This window comes from Pelodiscus sinensis, chromosome 23 (assembly GCF_052426305.1).
Source record: "Pelodiscus sinensis isolate ZL-2025 chromosome 23, ASM5242630v1, whole genome shotgun sequence".
Taxonomy (NCBI): domain Eukaryota; kingdom Metazoa; phylum Chordata; order Testudines; family Trionychidae; genus Pelodiscus; species Pelodiscus sinensis.
The window spans coordinates 3,578,109-3,596,618 of NC_143074.1; the positions used below are offsets into that span (position 1 = coordinate 3,578,109).

Genomic DNA, 18,510 nt, shown 5'->3' on the forward strand with positions numbered 1-18,510 from the left:
CCAAGATAAGGTGGATCAGTCTTATAACAGTTTAAAGAAAGCGTAATCCCAATGTAACTGCTTTTCCTATTTGTAGTAGTTTTGGTCTTGCCCTTGAACACATTCACCTTTCACACAGGGAGAAGATACTTTGAGGAGTTCATCCTTTAATGATAACCCAGTTCTGTGTAGTTGATAAAGAAGAACCTGCTATTTGACCTGTACTAAAATCTGAAAAATGAAAGTTGGAAAAACTTGGGGGGAAAATTAAAATAGTTAAATTCACCGGTTCTGTTGATATGCAGTTAAAACATGAGTGAGCACTTGTATGAAATAGCACGATTTTGAGTGTTGCTTCTGTGGAAGTATCACATACACAGTAGGGATGTAAGTGACTAGTCTACTCGACTACTCACTTCCTTGCCCCCTTGTTGCCTGTATCAGAAAGAGGGAGCAACGGGGGGAACAGGAGCCAGTGCTGGGGAGAGCCGGATTAAAAGCTGGCTCCCCCCAGCACGTCTCCTCAGGGGCAGAGGAGGCAGAGGGGAAATGGCAGGAGCAGGGATTGAAACAGTCCTGCTCAAGCAGCTCCCAGCTACTGTTCCTCTCCCTTTGAAATGTACAAGAGCCATCCAAGGGATTGATGAAGCAGGAACCTTCTCCCTATCCCAGCTCCTCCTCCCCTATCCCCACTTTGAAATGTACAAGAGCTGGGGACGGCTCTTGTACGTTTCAAAGGGAGAGATGTTATCAACTAATGGAGTAGTCAAAGGAAATTCCATCAATGACTCAATTAGCTGATTCATCAAAATTTAACAAACATTGCAAGAGCTGTGCTGCCCTCCCATTGTTGCAGTTCTGATCTCAGATGAAGGAAGTCACGATCTGACAATCTGTTACTCAGCTGCTGCAGGACTACATGTTTAAAACAATTTGAAGTTGTGATGGTCTCCATTAAGGTACACACAGAGATCTTCCTTGCAGCTGTTTCTCTTTTAAATCATACTTGAGCTCCATCTCCTCTTGGGTAGGAACAATATTTTATTTAAATAAAAGTCAAGTTCTCTTTGGAAATGTGCCCAGCACTTACTTCTTCCAGCCAGTAATATGAGTTGATTTCAGTTACACAATCGCATAGTGCCCATGTATGCAGACAGATACCAGCCTAACTTAACATTGCTAAAGGAACAGATGATAGAGTAGTTTTAATAGGGCACTTTATCAGATTTCTGCTCTGATCCAGTATAGGGGCTTGGATCCACAAAGGGACTTGCATGTTGTGAGGAGGAAGACTGCATATAACCAGTAGCTAGGGAACTCCCTTGAGATGTAGGAAACCCCAGTTCAATTTGACCAAGGATCACCTACCTCTCAGGCAAGTGCTCTAATCTCTGAATTATACGGTGACACTGGTTTCGGCCCTTTTAATTATTAAAGTGTAATAGCTTCAGCAACAAATATGATTAAAGGTCTAGAAAACATTGATCTATGAGGGAAGATGGAAAGAATGGGGTTTGTTTAGTCTGGAAAAGAGAAATAACGGCTTTCAAGTACCTAAAAAGCGGGGGAGAATTCATTCTCCTTAACCTCTTGCTGATGACAGGACAAGAAGCAATGGTTCTCAAATTGCAGCAAGGGAGGTTTAGGTCAGACATTAAGAAAAACTGCCTGTCAGGATGGTTAAGCACTGGAATAAATTTCTTAGGGAGGTTGTAGAATCTCCATCACTGGAGATATTTAAGGGCAGGTTAGACAAATCTATCAGGGATGGTCTAGGTGGTGCTTGGTCCTGCCATGAGTGCAGGGGACTGGACTTGACCTCTTGAGGTTCTTTCCAGTTCTATGATTCTAAGAATGAGTGAGACCCACATTCGAATATTTCATAGTTCAGTGGGTGGAGCTTTTGTTTGAGAGGCCTTCCATCTTACTGAGCTCGTGCAGAAAATCTCGCCTCTGCCGATATCCTAGAGCATTTCTCAGTCTTTCTTGGGACCAGCTTGTTGCATCCCTAACCTATGACAGGATGCTGGTCCACAGGCAGGTCATTGAGAAATGCTGCCCGAGACCTCTCACAATTAAGGTTCAGTCAAACCACGGAACTAAAGGCAGGAGTGAAGGGATGTTGGGGAGAGGGTGACCCTCCAGTCTTCATTTGCCTGACTGCATCTCTGTGACCAGCCCACTTTGGGTCCTTGTCACTCTTGCATGGAAGTACGAAAGCATATCAAGTGGGTCGGATGCTTGTCTCCTTCCCTTGCACCTGCACAGCTGCCCAGAGGCAGAGATGAGTGAAATTCTCTAGCCTCGTATTTGACATTTCAGAAAAATGAACGGTTTTCTGCAAGGTTTACACAAGGCCAAATGTTGATGCTTTCTGCCCAGGACCCTCCCAAGCAACACAATTGCTTGAGATTTTCAAACTTGGGTGAGTACAGCCTAGAATCCCTAAGTAGGCACCTGAATAATTAGTAGTTTGCTCTAAATACAAGTCCACACAGCCACCAGCAGCATCAAGGGAAGAGTGAATCAGGGAAGTGGAAAGCACGTAAGGGAACTGAGAAGCAGCTGTGAAGAAAAAGATGCTGACTTGTAAGTCTCAGGTATGGGCACATCAGATTTCCCCCCTCCCAGAACTGCCCTATTGTTTTCCCTTTCTCAAGGGTTTATTTGTGCCTGAAAAATTCACGAAGGTAGAAATCAGACATAGGAGAGTCTTGTCAGTGAAAATATTAAAATTACAGTTGATTCTGCTACTGCTTTGAGCCTTCTCCCATGGGAGTCATGGGGATGTTGACCATTAACTTCCATGGGCCCAGTTCAGCAGTGTGAGAAGCAACCTCAGGTTGAGCCAGGAGGCCAGAAAAGGAGAAAGTCTTTCTTCATAGCCATCTGTATGGTGTGTTCTCTCTTCCTCTGCACTGTCTTGCTTCTCTGCTACAGCCCCACCCCAAAGCAATGATTTAATTGCAGCAGGAACATTTTTCATTTTATTGTCCAAAAGACAAAAAACAATTGAGTTAAAGGCTTGCACAACGCAAGATAAATCTTCCGGTCTACTGTATGTTTGAGAATCTGTCTGTCCATCTTTCTGTTTGTTCAAGAACTCCGAAACAGCAAGAGATAGGACCACCAAATTCAGTATACAGCTTCCCCCATCATAACTCAAAGCAATGTCAGGGTTTGGTTATGCCAGGACAATGAGATGTGCCTGGAATGGGATTGCTTCTCACAAAACCATACAGAAAAGAGACAGCATCAGCAGGCAGGTGAAAGGGGCTGGATGGGAGCATGTGCCCTACCCCCCCCCCCCCCAAGGCCAGGACTGCCCCTGCCCTGAGCTTCCCGCACCCATTAGGGAGGGAGGGGTTGAAGCTTCCCCACTCCCATTTTGGAGGAGATGGTGCTGCTGGGTCTAGAAAAGGGAGACACTGGAGCTACAGATCAGAACTCCCACTCAGACAAGCTTTTGCAAGCAGAAAAGATGCTTCCTTCAGCCAAAGGCAGCTGGTGCTTGCTGCAGAACGGCCTTTGGGAGGGGAGGGCGCACAGCCATGCTAGGAAACAGGCCTGAATTTCATTTCGGAGAGCTTGTAGGAATATTGGTTCCCCAGGCCCTTCTTCCAGAGCACACCATGATCAGCGCGATCATGAGCTCCCTGCAAGTACTCCCCGTTCAGGTGGGCCTCGTGGCAGGTTCTGAACCACCAGGCTCCATGGAAGGTGCTTGCACAGTTATCTGGATTCAGATCATTGTCACGGTCTGTGGCTGAAAACTTCATGTCCTTGTGGTAGGCCAATGAATCCCCTGTAAAAAACCAAGGAACCCAGGTGTCAACTTGGATGTTAATTTCCTTCCACTTAAGGTAGAGCCGGTCAGTTTGGAGGAATTAATTGCTTCCCATATCCCAGTCTCCGGCGTTTGGGCTCCTGGGTGTTTTCGGGTCACTTTCGAGTCAAAACTGGGCCCCAGCTTCCAATCCCTCTAAACTAGATTTTGTTCTCAGTTTTCACTTAGCCAAACTGCTGCTGGCTTCCCTGTGACGTGACCGTTTTGTTCAGTGAGGGCCTCAGGATTTGGCCCTGTGTCCAGTGAGGAGAGGAACGGGATGGTTAAAAAAAAAAAAAAAAAAAAGCCTCAGGATGTGGCCCGAGGTCCTGGTTGTGAAGATCAGGACGTTAACAGGGTTCAAAAAAGAGCTAGATGAATTCCTGGAGGCTAGGTCCATCGATGGCTATTAGCCAGGATGGGCAGAGATGGAGTCATTGGCCTCTGTCAGAGGCTGGGAATGGGTGACAAGGGAGGGATCACTGGATGATTCCCTGCTCTGTTCACTCCCTCTGGGGCCGTTCTCACGTTCTTAATGAAAACTAAACCTGAGGTGGGCAGGCAGCCAGCCTGGCCCTGGGAAGGTTTGTTTTGCTTCTGTTGCAGGTTCTCTTACATTTCTGTTAGGCGAGTACGTTTATTGTTTGCTGCGGACACAGCTAGTACCTACCTGCATCCCCCCCGACCATATCCCCAAGGGCCAGCTTGTAGTTCTCAGCCTCTCCGGAAATTTGGAACGACTCGTACTTGGCAAAATATTTCTTATTTTCAAAGTCTCTGAGGTCAATGCGCAGCTCATTTTTTCCTGTCGAATGTAAACGCAATGTGAAAGGCCCGGCAGATGGCATGAACATTTTGCACACACTTCGGTTTTACATGAGGGCTGTGTCTAGACTGGCAAGTTTTTCCGCAAAATCATCTGCTTTTGCAGAAAAACTTGCCAGCTGTCTACACTGGCCGCTTGAATTTCGTCAAAAGCACTGACTTCCTACTGTAAGAAATCAGTGCTTCTTGTGGAAATACTATGCTGCTCCCGTTCAGGAAAAGTCCCTTTTGCACAAAACTTTTGCACTGGCCCTTTTGCGCAGACAGCTCAGATTTGTTTTCCGCAAAAAAACCCAGATCGCGAAAATGGCCATCGGGGCTTTTTTGCGCAAAAGCGCGTCTAGATTGGCCACGGACGCTTTTCCGCAAAAAGTGCTTTTGTGGAAAAGCGTCCGTGCCAATCTAGACGCTCTGTTCTGAAAATGCTTTTAACGGAAAACTTTTCCATTAAAAGCATTTGCAGAAAATCATGCCAGTCTAGACGTAGCCCCGGTGACCCATCTGGGCATGAAACACCACCCTTGCCCATTTCCATCCCTCAAGCTCATCTTTCCATTGGCAAACAGACTCCACAGCCAAGACTTTTCCCCAAGAGAGGAAATCAGAATCTACAGCAGTGAAGGACTTGACAGACTTTGCCATCATTCGTGGAGCTAGAACCTGTGGGAAGGGATAGTGATCTGAGGCTGGCATTGCGTGGGTAGAGTCCTTGTTTCTCTCTCTTTGTGGAGATCATGCAACCATGAAGAACGTGACCTTGCACGGGGCAGTGTTAGCCGCTGGTGAGGCAGGGATCGAGTTTGTAGAACTTTGCCATTAAGGCATCAGTCTTTTTGGGGAACCCAGCCTTTGGCTATCTCCATGAGCAGACGCATGTTTGCTGTTTGGCTGTTCCCTGCCAGGATCAGCCAGTGGCGATTCTAGTAGCAATTTCACCACTACTGGCGTGCACCAGTGAGTTGGGCACTGCCCTGAGAGTGAAACCTGGGCTCCAGTCTCAGGTTGGCCACTGACTTGCTGTGTGACCTGGAGCAAGACAATTCATTTCTCTGTGCCTTGGCTTCAGCACAGTGATTCTTACACTCCTTGGCAAAGCACCCTGATCTACGGTCACGCTGGGAGCTCTACTACTAGTGTGGGGATCCCTCGACGCCACACTGCAAAGGAGGGGAGCAGCGGGATGGAGGAAACATTATGGAACAGGGGTGCCCGCGATTGCTTTACCAAGTGATGTCAGCAGGTGGATATTGTCATTTCCCAACCAAAATTCCGTCAGCCGGTTACCAAACCCTCTCTTGTATGAATCCCAGTCACGCTGGAAATCCACCGACCCATCCACCCGTTTCTGGAACACCTGCGGGGAAACTCAAAGGAGTCAGGCGAGAAGCTGGTCGGTGACTCACTGCTCCATTCCTCTGGGGCAAGTTGTTCATATGACATTTATTAGGGTTAAGCAGAAGAAAGGAACTCGTCGTTTTCGTTTCATCTGCTCTTTTACCTCTCCCTGACAAACTGAAAACCTTTTCAGTGGACCAGAGATCTTTATTAACGCTGTACTCACTCCGTAACTGGCCTTGTTCCCCTCCCCATCAAAGGGTGTTGGCTACAATCGGGTCTGAACAAAAACGAAACAAGGCAAATTCCCGCTGCTAAGAACTGAGATTGGCTTGTGTGAAAACTGAATAGTGCTCTCATGGTCTGAGGCAATATAAATTGAAGTCAGTGTCTACAATTAATGACAGCAGTTCTTTGCAACACATGAAAGAAACATGCTTTTATAATGGGAGGGGTGTTTGTTTTATTTCCAAAGAGAGAGAAGGTTGGTGGAGAGGAACGGATTTGTTGGAAACCTCTGTGCTTCTGCACGTGGGCTCAGAGCAGGACGACTTGCAGTGACCGAGGAGTGACATGACCATCGTTGGTCAGTAGTTTTCATTGAGTCATAGAATCCTAGGACCGGAAGGACCTAGAGCGGTCATTAAGTCCAGTCCCCTGCCCTCATGGCAGGACCAAATACTGTCTAGACCAGCATTTCCCAAACTATGGGCCGCAGCCCAGTACCAGGCCGCAGGAAAAAATACTAGGCCTCAGTGTGGCTGGCGGGAGGAAGGCGGGGCGGGCTGGGAGGAGGTGTGTGTGTGTGGGGGGGGAAACCAGCCACCAGGAAGCAGGGTTGGGGGGCAACGGGGCTGTCCGACAGAGATTGGGGCGTGTGGGCAGCGGAAGCAGGGCTGGCCGGGGGAGATCAAGAGGAGGACTGGAGAACCAGCCTCCAGAAGCAGGGCTGGATGGGGGCTGGCCAAGGGAGATTGGTGGGGGACGGGGGAGAGGGAACTGGCTGCTGGAAGCAGCGCTGGACGGGGGCAGCAGGGCTGGATGGAGGAGATTGGGAAAAGTGGGGCAGGCATGAGCACATCCACTAGCTAGGCAGTTCGCAGTTATGGGCTGATACACCTAATAATAATACAACTTACCTAATTAGAAAATACCGGATATTTTATATGTCCGGTATTTTCTCAATTTGTTTCCAGACAGAACCCTCAAATACCAGACTGTCCGGTACAAAACTGGACACCTGGCAACCCTACCCCTCCTTGCACCCTCCCTCCTAGCCAGATACCCTACCCCCTATCTGCTCCTGCTCCCGCCTCCTGGAGAGTCCATGCGGCACCGGGTCCTCCAAGCTCTGGCCAAGGCTGGGCGGAGGATGCAGCCGGGTAAAACACTGAACATTTATTCATTTTTAATTCTTTTTTTAATATTTATTTATATTTTTGGGCTGCAAAAAACAGTACTGGAAAAAAGCGGGTTCCAACTAAAGTAAAAAGTTTGGGAAACCCTGGTCTAGCCAGCTTTCTATCCATCTTAGGCTGTGTCTAGACTACATGGCTCCGTTGCTGCCTCATTTAAATTTACATGGCTGCCGCGCTGAGCCGACAAACAGCTGATCAGCTGTTTGTCGGCTCAGCGCGCTAGTCTGGATTCTCCCGCACCGACCTGAAAGCCCTTTATCGACCTCCCCGTTATTCCTCGTGGGATGAGGTTTACCGGGGTGGTCGACAAAGGGCTTTGATGTCGACAGCGGAGCGTCCAGACTAGAGCGCTGAGCCGACAAGCAGCTGATCAGCTGTTTGTTGGCTCAGCGCGGCAGCCATGTAAATTTAAATGAATCGCCGCTTCATTTCCCTTTGCCCAATAAACAAATCTACATGGCTCCATCGACGGAGTCATGTAGTGTAGACATACCCTAACAGTCCATTTATCCAATCCATAGTCCCTTAACTTCCTGGCAAGAATATTGTGGGTCACTGTATCAAAAGCTTTGCTAAAGCTGGCACGGGGGGCTTTGGGAGGACCAGAAATAACTTATTTGAATATTCATCATTTGCTTAATGAATATGCACATATGCAAATGAATGTTACCAGTCCTCCAAAAGCTCGTGAATAGCTTTACCGGTCACTGTGCCAAAAAGTTTGGGAACCGCTGGTCTAGACCAACCCTGACAGACATTTATCTAACCTACTCTTAAATATCTCCAGAGATGGGGATTCCACAACCTCTCTGGGCAATTTATTCCAGTGTTTGACCACCTTGACAGGAACTTTTTCCTAATGTCCAACCTAAACCTCCCTTGCTGCAGTTTAAGACCATTGCTTCTTGTTCTATCATCACAGGCCAAGATGAACAAGTTTTCTCCCTCCTCCTTATGACACCCTTTTAGAAACCTGAAAAAGGTTACCATATCCTCCCTCAATCTTCTCTTTTCTAAACTAAATGAACCCAATTCTTTCAGCCTTCCCTCATAGGTCATGTTCTCTAGACCTTTAATTATTCTTGTTGCTCTTCTCTGGACCCTCTCCAATTTCTCCACATCTTTCTTGAAATGCGGTGCCCAGAACTGGACACAATGCTCCAACTGAGGCCTAACCAGCGCAGAGTAGAGAGGAAGAATGACTTCTCATGTCTTGCTCAGAACACACCTGTTAATGCATCCCAGAATCATGTTTGCTTTTTTTGCAACAGCATCACACTGCTGACTCATATTCAGCTTGCGGTCCACTAGAACCCCTAGATCCCTTTCTGCCGTTCTCCTTCCCAGACAGTCGCTTCCCATTCTGTATGTATGAAACTGATTGTTCCTTCCTAAGTGGAGCACTTTGCATTTGTCTTTATTAAACTTCATCCTGTTTACCTCAGACCATTTCTCCAATTTGTCCAGATCATTTTGAATTGTGACCCTATCCTCCAGATTAGTTGCAACCCCTCCCAGCTTGGTATCATCTGCAGACTTAATAAGCGTACTTTCTATAACAATATCTAAATCGTTGATGAAGATATTGAACAGAGCCGGTCCCAGAACAGACCCCTGCGGAACCCCACTAGTTATACCTTTCTATCAGGATTGTGAACCATTAATAACTACTCTGAGTGCGGTTATCCAGCCAGTTATGCACTGGCATATACACAGTCATTATAGACAGACGCCATTGCAGGCAGATGGTTCTGCAAATCCCTTCATGTCTTCAGTCCCCAAACTGAAGCAATCAACAGTTATGGTGGAAAATCCAAAAAGAGGGAAAGATAAACTACTGGGAGTTCTCATTGGAGTCAGATGAACAACAACAATAATCAAAGATGTGCTCACCTTCATGGCCTCTAACATTTTGGTGATGGATACCTGCGATATTAACAGAGGGCTGAGGACCATTAGCTACAAGGATCTACTGACCAAACTTTATCTGCTGAAAGAAGCGTTTGGCTATGTTCAGAGGCACTGCCGTCTTTATGCCAGTCCTGAAGACACCAAGGCCCAAGTGCTATATTTTAATCCAAACTGAAAAAATCTCTCTCTCAAATTGAGCAGTGGCGAAAAGCTTTGTATGTGTGTGTGCGCTAAAACAAGGAGACGTACCCATAACCCTGAAACTCTGCCTTGTAATTCACATGGCTAATGTTTTGAGTAGGGAATTCTCTCTTAGGGATTTGCTTTGCAATTCATTTTCACTCTACAGCTTTATGGTCAATGTGCATATCAAACACTCCGACTATATGAGAGCTCACTGGAGACCCCAGTTTACACATGAATGTCTGAGGCACTTTGTTACAATCAGTTTCTACTTACAATCCATCCGCCGCCGTCTGTATCCATGTCACAAAACACCATCAGGGCAGCACAGTCTTTGGGGTAGATGGTGTACCAGCCACTCAAAACCTTCCCTCTGGCTAACAGCTCCTTGCAGTTCTTCGCGCCTGCATAGCACAGGTATTTAGAATCAGTTATGGTGGAAAGGAGAGATCCATGGTGATAGTGAGTCAAAACAGCCTGATTCTGAATTTACTGGGTTGAGATTTGTGCATGGAATGACGACATGCAAAAGGCATTTGTTCAGGATGAGCTAACTCAAGGAGATTTTGCCCATGGCAGTTCTTATCCATAGCACAAGCATCCATTCCCTTTGAAAAACGCTATCCAAAACATCACAGTCCTCGTGCCATTAAAGCGCTTTAGCATCAGACTGAAAACAAGCGTTCGACAGGGCTGCTTTCGGTAGCCAGCTGCTGTGACAGAGGGAACCTGTGGCTGTTGTAGGGACAGCACTGATAGCCTTACTCGCACGACGAGGGCAGGACTCTTCTGGGGAGTGTGAGTAATACAAGTTGGATCTCCCTCTCACCCCACCCAATGGCTGTGTGCACCACCCCCATTTACTCAGTCTTGCTCACGAGAGAGAGGCAGGATTAGAACTGCTCTGCCCAGTGGAGAGTGACAAGCTTCCTAGGGATGTTAAGAAGCAGTTAATAGTGTAACCGTGTAACTATTAACATTCTTAGCGGTTACACACCGCGGGCACCGCATTATAAAGCTTATGTTGCAGAGCCCAGAGTGCAGCCAGCTCCTGCCGGCTGCCCTGCCCTGCCTCCTTGAACACAACTTCTAAGATGGCTCGCGGCACATACTGGCTCACGGACCTGCTCGGGGGAGCCGGCTGCCACCCTGCGCAGAGGGCTCTGATAGAGTCAGCAGTGCAGGGCGGCAGCCGGTTCCCCCGGAGTGGCCGGGAGCCGGCGTGTAACCATTACAGAAACTGAAACGCTCATGCTAACCGTTTAAACGGTTACACGTTTACCTCCCGAGTGCCTGCCGCCCGGTCTCTGCCCTGGGAGGTCAGGTGCGTCTCCCCACCACGGGAGAAGAGAACAGCCGGCAATCCTGGCAAACACTCACCATTCTCACACAGGACGCCATCCATCATCTCCTTGCCTGCGCAGAGAAGAAACATGAGGGGAGTGAAGTGAGGGCGGAACATGCGCGCCTTTGTCCTAAGCACCCGCTTGCTCCTGCAATCTAGCAGCAGGGGCTAGTCCCTGGAGCCAAACCATGTCACAGCGCGGTCGGAAAGGAGCAGCCAGAGGCAGCACAACATTAACACGCACTCGGACAAGACCAAGACCAGAGCCTGCATCCCAACTCTGCCCAGCCAGTGAGGGGAGATGGAGTGAGCAGGGCTGGAGCCTGGGAGAAGGGGAGGGGCAAAGGTATTTGGGTTGGAGGGAGAGCCTGGACTGCACTTCCGTTCAGAAAGCGATCGTGCGCTTACAAGGGTTGGGGAGCCCTGGCTGAAAATAGAGTGAAATAAATATTCGCTCTTCCGCGCATCCTCCTGCCTGCCCTGCTGTGCTGGCCGGTGTCAGCACCAGGAACCTGCATCGTGTTTCTTGAACATTCGCCCAGACTCTGGGTCCCACTGTGGCTTCACGCCTGAAACTCTTCCAACCTGCAAGTTCCCCCTGCCGCCGGGTCCATGAGCTGAGCTGACTGACGTGGGGCCCAGAGTTTCCGGGGCGTGATGTCTGGAAAGCGTAGGCATTCCCAGCAGCAGGCGGCCCCAGACATCCAGCAACGAACTGCCAAGTTCTCAGACCCAGACGCCAACCTGGGACAACTTGCTACTTGCAACAGGCGTCAACAAACACTGCTTGCACAAACCACACACGCCGGGAGAGCCGCCAAGAAAGCAGTGGAGGAGTCACGTAAAATGCAAAGCTCCCAGTACTGTAATAGACCTGGCTAAGCAATGAAGCTCACAACAGAGGCTGCCTTGAGCATTATTCTTGCTGCACGGCCAGACAGTGCTATGGCATTAGCAACACACATGAACGCAGGGATTGTGCGTCCCAGGGGCACATACTGTCAGCCAAAGTCTCTCACCTGTCAGTTGAAGGAGGCCTGTGTCACCTTTTTCTCCTATGTGAAATAAAAATATGGACGGAGTTTGCTTCGCTGCTTTGGTTCTACGAGCTCAGCTGCCCCTTGTAGCCACTGCCCTGTGCTGGGGATAGCACGGAGCTATCGTGGAAACTCCACTCGCTGACTGGCTGGTTTTACTGACCACTGGATGGAACGTGAGGCCATGGCCACAGCCCCACAGAGACCCCAGGCCTCTGCATGGAGGCTGGTAGGTAGGAGCAGCAAGTTATACACTCAAAGGCTAGACCCATTGGAGGTAAAAGGAGACATAGAACCAAGTTCCCAAGTGATCAGTAAGGGCATTTTTAGCTGCAGGTGCATACATGGCTATAAGGGAGTCAGACTGACTCCAGCCTTGTGTGCACTGGACCTGTTTATACCTGTTACCCGCAACGGAACAAATCTACCAATGCAAACTGTAGTGTAGACAGGCCCCAGGGTTTTCATGAAACCCAGCGAGGAAGAGAGGAACTTAGCCTCACTGATACTTATCTCATCACCATCCCAAATGGAGATGCCCCAGGAGAACGTCCTCGGTCTGGGCGTTCCCGGATTACGACACCCTCTCATGGAAGGCAGGTGTAAACAGGTGTAAAGGCAACTGGGAGTTGAGTGAATTATATCAGTGTAGACCTAGCACTTGTCTTCATGTACAACGCTCCTGCACCAGTGGAACTGTGCCCCTGCGGCGCTTCAGTGAAGAGGCTACTACACTTTAATCCAAGTGGTGTAGTTACAGTAATAGATCTGGCCTTAGACTCGTCTCCGAGCCCATAATCTCCACGGTGTGGGAAGTGCTCAAGATTAACGTTCTCTGATAAGTGTAATCCAAGGGAAGACTCTGCCTTCTGGTGAGTAGATGTCTGTGAAATGCAGCATCATGAGAAGATGGGAAGTTTTTGAAACACTATGGCCAGGTCTACACTACAGAAAAAGGTCGAAGTAAGAGCCGCAACTCCAGCTACGTTAATTACGTAACTGGAATCAATATACCTTAATTCGAGTTTCTGTGTCTCCACAGCAGGAGGTCGATGGGAGCAATTACTCCTGTCGACTTCCCTTACTCCTCACAGAAGCAGGAGTAACGGTGCTGACAGGCACCCTCTGAGTTAGATTTAGTGGGTCTTTACTAGAACCGATAAATCAAACTCCAGAAGATCAACTGTGGCAACATCGATCTTCTGCAAAGTGAAGACGTGGCCTAAGTCAATCACAGGCTGAATGAAGAGGTTAATTTCTGCTGTGCAGTGCTTTACCTTTCATCCCTGGCAATCCAGGCATTCCCCTGGGTCCTACTGCACCTACAAACAAAGAGGATGAGAACACATTTTGCAAGGTGTTAAGAAGGAACTGTTGTAACGGTTATATTGGGAAGATGGGAAGCAGGGCAAATACTGCAGGCTAACCCCAAACTTGAAAATTAGGGTTAGATTTTTCTTAGACCTGACTGTGCAACTCTTCACCGAGGTAAACACTCCTCAACTTACGTGGGCCTCAGCCAGGAATGCAGAGTCATACCCTCAATCTCAGCTAATCCAGAGGGTTATGTATCACTGGCCACAAAGAAGGCCAAAGGGCTTCAATTTTCAGTGCTGGCTGTTGGTGAATTTGCAAATGAAAGGCCTACACGAGCAAACGAGCTCCTAAAATGAACTTGAACCTCACAATCCAACACACTGCTAAACCACAGGACCCCCCAGCTCTATGATTTCTCTGTGATGTAATTAGTTAACATGTTCTCTTCTGTGTAATACTGTATTGACATTTTTCAATCTTGTCACAAGTGAACAGAACCAAGGTTAGTTATTTTATCCTTTGTGCCCATCTCTGGAGAAGAATTGATCTCAGGCATATTTCTACACTGGGAAGTTTTGGTGATGAAAGTGCTGTCGAAATACAAAAGTAGTCAAAAGTGAAAACTGGTCAAACCATTTTTTCTGCCTCCTATTGTCGACAGTTCATAGCCACGAGGCTAGCACCAACAACTAGAGCAAAGCAGTGTGGGGGAGCATCCCACAGGGCAGTGTGGAGGGAAGGCAGAGCTGATCCCTGCACTTCTTGGGATTCCCTCGTAGCTCTAGGAGCTCTTTGTGCTGAGGAGCACAGCCGTCTCTCCCTGCAGCAGCAGTAGCCTGCCTGTTGCTGTCTCTCTCGTGCAGGGCAAAACAGGAGCATTCTACTGATTGGTTCCCCAAATGGAGCAAGCTTGCTCAGCTGTCAGATACTTCCCAGAGCTTTGAAAGGAGAGAGGCCCATGCCTGCAGGGCAGCAGAGATCACAAAACACTGAGCAAAATCAGGGTCTGCCTTGTGGGATACTGGCAGAAGTCAGTTCTCTGGACAAAACAAACACCAGTGTTCCCTTTGGCTCTTTTTCAACAATAAAGGGAGAGGAAAAGACAAAAGACTCTTGCCAAGGAGTGGAAGTTTTTTGTCGCCACAACTGGGTCTTATTCCTGACAAAAGTCGCATTGCAGCATAAACATTCGGTGCAGCCTTCCTAAAATCATTACTGACACATAGCCATTGCCAGAGTGATTTACACACACTAGCAGAGCCTGACCACCTCAGGAAGTCAGTAGTTATACAGCTGGTCCAAAAATGGGGGGGAAAAGTTGTTTCTATTGCATGGAGTTCAAAATCATTCTTTTTCTTTTTCTTTTTCTTTTCCCTTCCCTATTCTATTCTATTGGTCCCAACATGCCAGGGTATAACTGAGGAGAGTTTCTCCTGCAATCACTGATTGGAGTCACCTTCCCCCACCCTCCAGTCATGTGAGGAATGTGTTAGCTAAGACAGCACAATCTCTGAACCCGCACCTTGGGAATACCCTCTCTTATCCTACTCCTAATAACAGCCCTCTGATGCCTCAGTCACTGTTACCATGACTAACAGCATAAAAATCAGGCCCTGATCCTGCTGCCCATGTTCATGGGCAGGTACCCAGGCATCACTGTGACTGCTGATGGGATTAAGAGCTGCAGAGCCAGCGTCCTGCCCACCCTCGGGACGCTGCTGCCTAAGAGGTGCAAAGCTCTCCAGGGAGGAGAAATGCCCAGAGTGCTCACCTGGTCGTCCAGGGAAGCCAAGATCTCCCGTGTCTCCTGTTTGAAAAGCAAATGAAAAGAACATGATGACTGATTTGTGCCTTAGACACCAGGGGCCTGAGTCTGACCTCTGATCTCTGACCCTGAGGTCAATCCCAATCCATGAATTTACGTGGGTGTGAGGATGACTCCAAGCCACATGTCGGCACAGGAGATAGCACTGAGACACCCGCTCAGGGGGAGCTCTGTGAGGCACCGTCCCAGCTAGAGCCACGGGGGGCACAGGGCTACCCTGAAAGAGAACCCTGGAATTACCCTTCGCCACTCTCTGGCGGTGCTCAGACTTGAGGCTCTAGTGCCACTGTGGGCGTGAGGTGAGGCCATGCCTGTACTGCGGTTCCTCAGCAGCAAATTGAGCTGGCTAGCTGCCGGGAGGACCAGGCACGCTCAGAAATAGCAGCGTCTGATTGGCTCCAGCTGGGGTGAGAGGAGACCTCATCTCTTTGTGCCTCCCCAGGCCCTTCCCCAGCTATTCAACTCACCACTTCCCCTTCGGCTCTTTACCACTTTCCCTCTCGGGCCAGGATCTCCTGCCAGTGCAGCAGAGCGCGAACGCACAAGAGTCTGAAGTAATATTTCATGGCTTTACCTTTTAGCCCTGGGAGTCCTGGGATTCCTGGAAATCCTGGAGGCCCGACGAGTCCTGCAGATACAAGCGACTCCAAGTTATTATTCTGTCTACGACGATCGGGAATGATTTGTTAGGGTTAACCGGGGGGGGGGGGGGGGGGGGAATGGGCCAATTCCTACAAGCCTCCCCCAGTTCCAGATTGAAAGATTAGGATTCCATTTCTTCTCTGCCCCACTCAGAGCCCTCACAGACCGTAATGGACATTTCTCCTGAACCAGGGTCATGCCCCTTCTCTCCGCTCCCACAAGCCTGGTCAAACCGAAGACCAATGACAAATGTTTTCAGCGCTGATTGGTGGATGGTTTGCAAACAAAAGCCTTCACCCGGCCCCTGAGCATTCCCAGTCACTGTCCCCATCGCAGGAAAGGAGCCATTTCAGGCAGGGTGACCACACGTCCACTGTCTTGTGGACAGTCCCCTTTTTCACAGCCTGGCTGGGCCAGCCCAGCATTTGTCTCATTTGATCATCAGTTGGCAAAAGTGAACGGGACAAATGCCCAGGTTTGTCGAAAAAGTGGGATGGCCCCTCTACTGGGGCACAGAGGAACTTGGGGAGGGGGAGGTAACGCCATCCCTGTGCTGTAGGGAGGCCTAGAGATAGTGGCTCAGGTGAGCAGCGAGCGGGAGAAGCTTGGGCTACCAGGTGGAGGGGAGTTTGGATAGGTGGGGTAGCAGGCGGAGGTGGACCTCAGGCTGACCCTGTGTGGGGAGGGGGGAAGTGGGGATGGCTAGCAAGGAGGGGGCCATCTGCAAGTGCTGAAAGGGAAGGGAGACCTCAGCCAGGCCCTGTGTGGAGGAGTAGTGAGGCGGGGGGCTGAGGCTAGTGCCACATACAGAGGGGACAGGAACTCAGCCCTGCTCCAGGAGGACAGGAGTTTGGGAGGTTCAGGCTGGCCTAAGCGTATCCCATCTTCCCTTCAGTTACCCTAATTTCAGGTCCTCCTGACCACGCCTCCAGAGGACAGTTGCTGGACTCCCGCCAGCCTAAATGCAGGGAGGCGTAGAGCCGGAAGGTTGTCTCAGTGTTGCTGAAGAGGGCAGGAGAGTCCAGGGAGTAAAGTGGAAAAGGGAAGTGCTAGGGTCCAGGGTGCGAGGGAGGAGCAGGCGCAGGGGAGCTGAACGCGGGCGGAAAGGCCGCTGCCACGGAGACGGAACTAAAGCACAAGGAGTGACTGGGCAGTGGAGGCGTTTGGCCTGGTCACAGAGCTTCTGCTAGAGATGCTTGATGCCATGAGAACGGGCCGGAGGAGGAGGCGTGGGGGGTAACTGAGGGCTGGGCCTTGGCGTGGGAGAGGGGAGCCAAGGAGGTGAGAGTGGAGGAGGGCGCGGGGTGTGGGTAGACAACTTCCTAATTGCACAGCAGGAACCGGAGGTGAAATGTGGTTGTGACAGCCAAGTCCCCACCACTGGTCATTCCAGGGAACCCAAAAGCCTCATTCCCAGGAACGCCCCAAACAATTTAACAGCCAACCTTCCATTTCCCATCACCCCCGTACCAAGATCTATTCGTGCACTAGCTTTTGTGAGCAGGTCCATTGACTGACATTCCCTGTACCACCCCCAGGCCCACATCACTAGGAGAGGAGAGAGGAGAGAGGAGAGAGGAACATTCTTCCAGCACAGAACAGGGGTGTAGCTCAACTTCTCACCCCAGGGAAGGGGATCTATAGAATGACCAGGATGTTTCAGGCATCACCATCCAAAGTGGAGTCTCACTTGGCTCTAGGGAACATACCTGGAATCCCAGAAAGTCCAGGGGGTCCACGAATCCCACAGCACTTTGAATTACTTTCTGAGGAAAGAAATGAATCAGTCAGTGACATTTTTTTGGAGTCTCAGGATGCCAAATATTTTGAAAATCCTCTTGGTAAATAAGCTCGGTAAATCGAGGCCGGCTAACACAAGGCAGTTGCACCACTGTGGTGACACTCGTGTAAACTCTGTGGTGCAAGACGTCTGCATTACAGGCTTGCACTGTTGTGAGCACACAGAGGGCACGCCTGTACTTACCAGAAGATCGATGCTCCGGAGGTTAATGTTCTGGTGTTCGATTTAGTGGGTCTAGTACAGACCCTTAAATCAAATGCTGAGGGCAGCCGCCGCCAGCGTCTGGTATCCTCCTTTTGCCAGGAGTAAGGGAAGCCGACGGGAGCGTTAGCTCCCATTGGCCTCTCTCAGTGTGGACACCACCAAGGTTCGGCTTCAGGTAAGCTGACTCCAGCTGCGCATTTTGCGTATCTGAAGCCGACCTTCCTCGTCTAGCATAGACCGGGCTTGAGGTATTTACCTTGGTGAGAATTTTCCTCTTGCAGACAGGCCCTCAGAACCTACCCCTGGCTCTCCCTGGCTGTAAATGAGAACAGGCTGAAAAACAAACTCCACAATGTATTCACCTGCTTCTGACCCATCCTCAGCCATGCAAACTGCTGCTGCTAGGCAGACCAAGGCCAGGAGGGCGTGCTGTGCAATTCTCCCCATGTCGCTGGTCTCTGCAGCGGCGGCTCTGCTCTACTAGCCTTCTCCTCTACGTTAGCCCTTCACCACTTGGAGCCTTTTATAGAGCAAATCAATGAATATTCATGAGCTCCTCCCACTAATCTACACCTTCCAGCTCTTTCTGCTGAGTCTGCCCTCTGCATGGTTCCTCCACCAGCCTCCCCTCACACGGTCTCATGTTGTATTTCTACAGCGTCAGACCACACTCATTCCCTTCTTCAGTATCCCTGGTTTTCCTCTCGGAGACTGTCACCGATTCTTCCTTCAGAGCAGAAATTCTCTCTCTGATGCAGGATTATCGATTATATTACACCCCGTAGAAAGTGCAGTAGTGAGCAGAGATCTGGTCACCTGGGCTGTGTCTAGACTGGCCAGTTTTTCCGGAAAATCAGCCACT

The 18,510-nt window shown here is 49.5% G+C and overlaps 1 protein-coding gene across 1 annotated transcript; it reads right to left on the reverse strand.

The window, feature by feature from the left end:
- Positions 1-1,007: 1,007 nt before the first annotated feature.
- LOC102452168 (ficolin-2-like) lies at positions 1,008-18,143 on the reverse strand. The gene is made up of 11 exons (XM_014577924.4): positions 18,011-18,143; positions 17,353-17,409; positions 15,576-15,629; positions 14,948-14,983; positions 13,137-13,181; positions 11,842-11,877; positions 10,858-10,893; positions 9,754-9,881; positions 5,855-5,984; positions 4,476-4,610; positions 1,008-3,784 (listed from the first exon to the last, which is right to left on the reverse strand). Exons 1-11 carry the CDS (start codon positions 18,093-18,095, stop codon positions 3,534-3,536), a joined length of 993 nt encoding a protein of 330 aa, XP_014433410.3. The 5' UTR covers positions 18,096-18,143; the 3' UTR covers positions 1,008-3,533.
- Positions 18,144-18,510: the final 367 nt, after the last annotated feature.

Excerpts from the sequence above, each read along its gene's own strand:
- LOC102452168 (XM_014577924.4), bottom strand. The coding sequence starts at position 18,095 with ATGGGGAGAATTGCACAGCACGCCCTCCTGGCCTTGGTCTGCCTAGCA. Across the intron at positions 17,410-18,010 it reads TGAGGATGGGTCAGAAGCAG|AAAGTAATTCAAAGTGCTGT; the intron begins GTGAATACATTG and ends TTCTTTCCTCAG. Across the intron at positions 14,984-15,575 it reads AGGACTCCCAGGGCTAAAAG|GAGACACGGGAGATCTTGGC; the intron begins GTAAAGCCATGA and ends CTTTTCAAACAG.